The 2,119-nt window shown below is 29.9% G+C and overlaps 1 protein-coding gene across 1 annotated transcript in view; it reads left to right on the top strand.

The window, feature by feature from the left end:
* The window catches only part of LOC106462025 (DNA damage-binding protein 1-like), a 49,262-nt gene that overhangs the window by 24,523 nt on the left and 22,620 nt on the right, over positions 1-2,119 (top strand). The window contains exon 14 of the mRNA XM_013921896.2: positions 1,569-1,753. Within this exon, the coding sequence (XP_013777350.1) occupies positions 1,569-1,753 (185 nt within the window). The remainder of the gene's footprint in view (positions 1-1,568; positions 1,754-2,119) is intronic.

Here is a 2,119-nt window from a genome sequence, read left to right on the forward strand (position 1 = left end):
AAATGGTTATGAGGTCAGTCCCATGGACTGAGCCTGGGTTGAAAGAGTTAACTGAATGTACAGTGGGCCAACCCAGTATTGGTGAAGGAATGTTGGTTATAATTTGGAACTTAAAATGTGTATCTACACAAAAGTGGCAAGTTTTTAGTAAAATGTACTAGTTTTTGTAGACAAAATCAAATGTGATACAGAAGTATTTGTATTCAAGATATGTCTGTGAATTGATGACATCAGTCTGACAAGGCAAAGTGATGTTAATGTGATGAAAAAATATTTTGTCCATCATAAAATTACACATTGTATTTGTCTAACTCGTAGAACCTCCAAAATGCATATCTACGGTGATTTGTTTTTTTTATATATTGTATCTGGTATTTACTCTTCTCTGCCATGAATTGTTGTTAATTTAGCAATGTATGGTAAAATGAATAGTTGATAACTCTGACATCAACTATATAATACCATGTTAATGAGACTCTGTAACAGGTCATCACATGCACACTTTGGATCCCACCCATGCACATAGAGTTGGACAGGATGCACTGAGAACAGCTTGGTACTGAGAGAAAATGATTGACAATAGCTAGAGAAGTTAACTTTATAAATCTTTTCTAACAATAAAGTTACAGTTTAAAGCAGCAGACAGTCTATAAAAATTAATAAGTTTGAAGTTATATAGTGATTCAGCAGTTGTATTGGCTATGCAAAGTGCTTTAAAGGTGAGAGATCAAATCTTGCTAAGGTTGAGGCAAAATTTGAAGTGTGTCAATATGTATATGTTTATATCACTGGGTATTTATTTATACCAGCAGTGATGCACAAAACATTTGCAATCAAGTTAGTATCGTTATTGTAACAGTAATTCTTTAAATATGGGATTTCTAAAATAATACACTGAAATCTGCAAGTCCACTTGCCTTAGGCCTAACATTAATTATGGCCTATATTCGATATACGTTTTTTGCTTAAGTCTAGATAGGGCTAAACTTTACCATACTTTATACTATCAATAAATTAAGTTATAATCTTATTCCATGATCTAACATTAGACCTTTCTAAATACTTTGATAAGCTTTTAATATGTTGTACAAAATGTCTTCTAAGGTATATTTATATCTGCCTTTTGTTTATATCTGTTAAAATGAAGAGTGCCTGCATAAGCATTTAGATTGTAAGTTGCATTTGAGTTTACAGGACAGACAAAAACTGAATATTATTATAAATGATATATCTATAACAGCTAAAATAACATTATGCAATATTTCATTATTACCATTAGAGTAGTAGCATTGTATTTTGACATGGAAAGGGTTAATTTTTAAATTATTATTATGTTTTTTATTTTTTTGTCAATTTTAAATGCTGCTGTTGTTTATGTTGTTCTACAAACTTTTGAGGAGAAATCTTTTTTCCAAATTTCATATGCATATTTTAGATTTTTAAGATTTTTGATACTAATATTCTTTTTCTGACTTTTCATCTCCTGAAATTGGTTTACTGTTGCGGGTCAAAAAAATATTTTTCTTTTATTTGTAAGTGTACAATTCTTTGTGTATGTGGTTTTTTAGGTCACTTTAGGAACTCAGCCAACAGTTTTGAAAACATTCAGATCCTTGTCAACAACAAATGTGTTTGCCTGTTCAGACAGACCTACAGTTATCTACTCTAGTAATCATAAGCTAGTGTTTTCTAATGTAAATCTCAGGGAAGTGAATCATATGTGTCCTTTAAATTCCGAGGGTTACCCGGATAGGTAGGTACTATTTTATATATATGTATCTATGATTATTTTTACATACACATTCTGGTGAATTGTAAATAAGTAAGGTTAATTTTTATTACTGGAAGTGTACTCTGAATATTTATTTATTATAATATTATTTCTTGCAAATTGTAGTGGCTTGGTAAGACATTAAGTATGCAGAATCATCTCCACATGTTCTCTCTTTTAAGATTATAATAATGAAGAAAAACTGTGTACTATCATACTTGAATGACAAATATGCTATTTCTGTTAACTTGTAAGTCTTGCTTTAAGTTGTTAAAACATTAATTCATATATATCTATATATAATTTTTAAACCTTTCTTTTTAACACACACACACACACACACACACA

This window comes from Limulus polyphemus, unplaced genomic scaffold (genome assembly GCF_000517525.1).
Source record: "Limulus polyphemus unplaced genomic scaffold, Limulus_polyphemus-2.1.2 Scaffold1076, whole genome shotgun sequence".
Classification (NCBI taxonomy): Eukaryota; Metazoa; Arthropoda; class Merostomata; order Xiphosura; family Limulidae; genus Limulus; species Limulus polyphemus.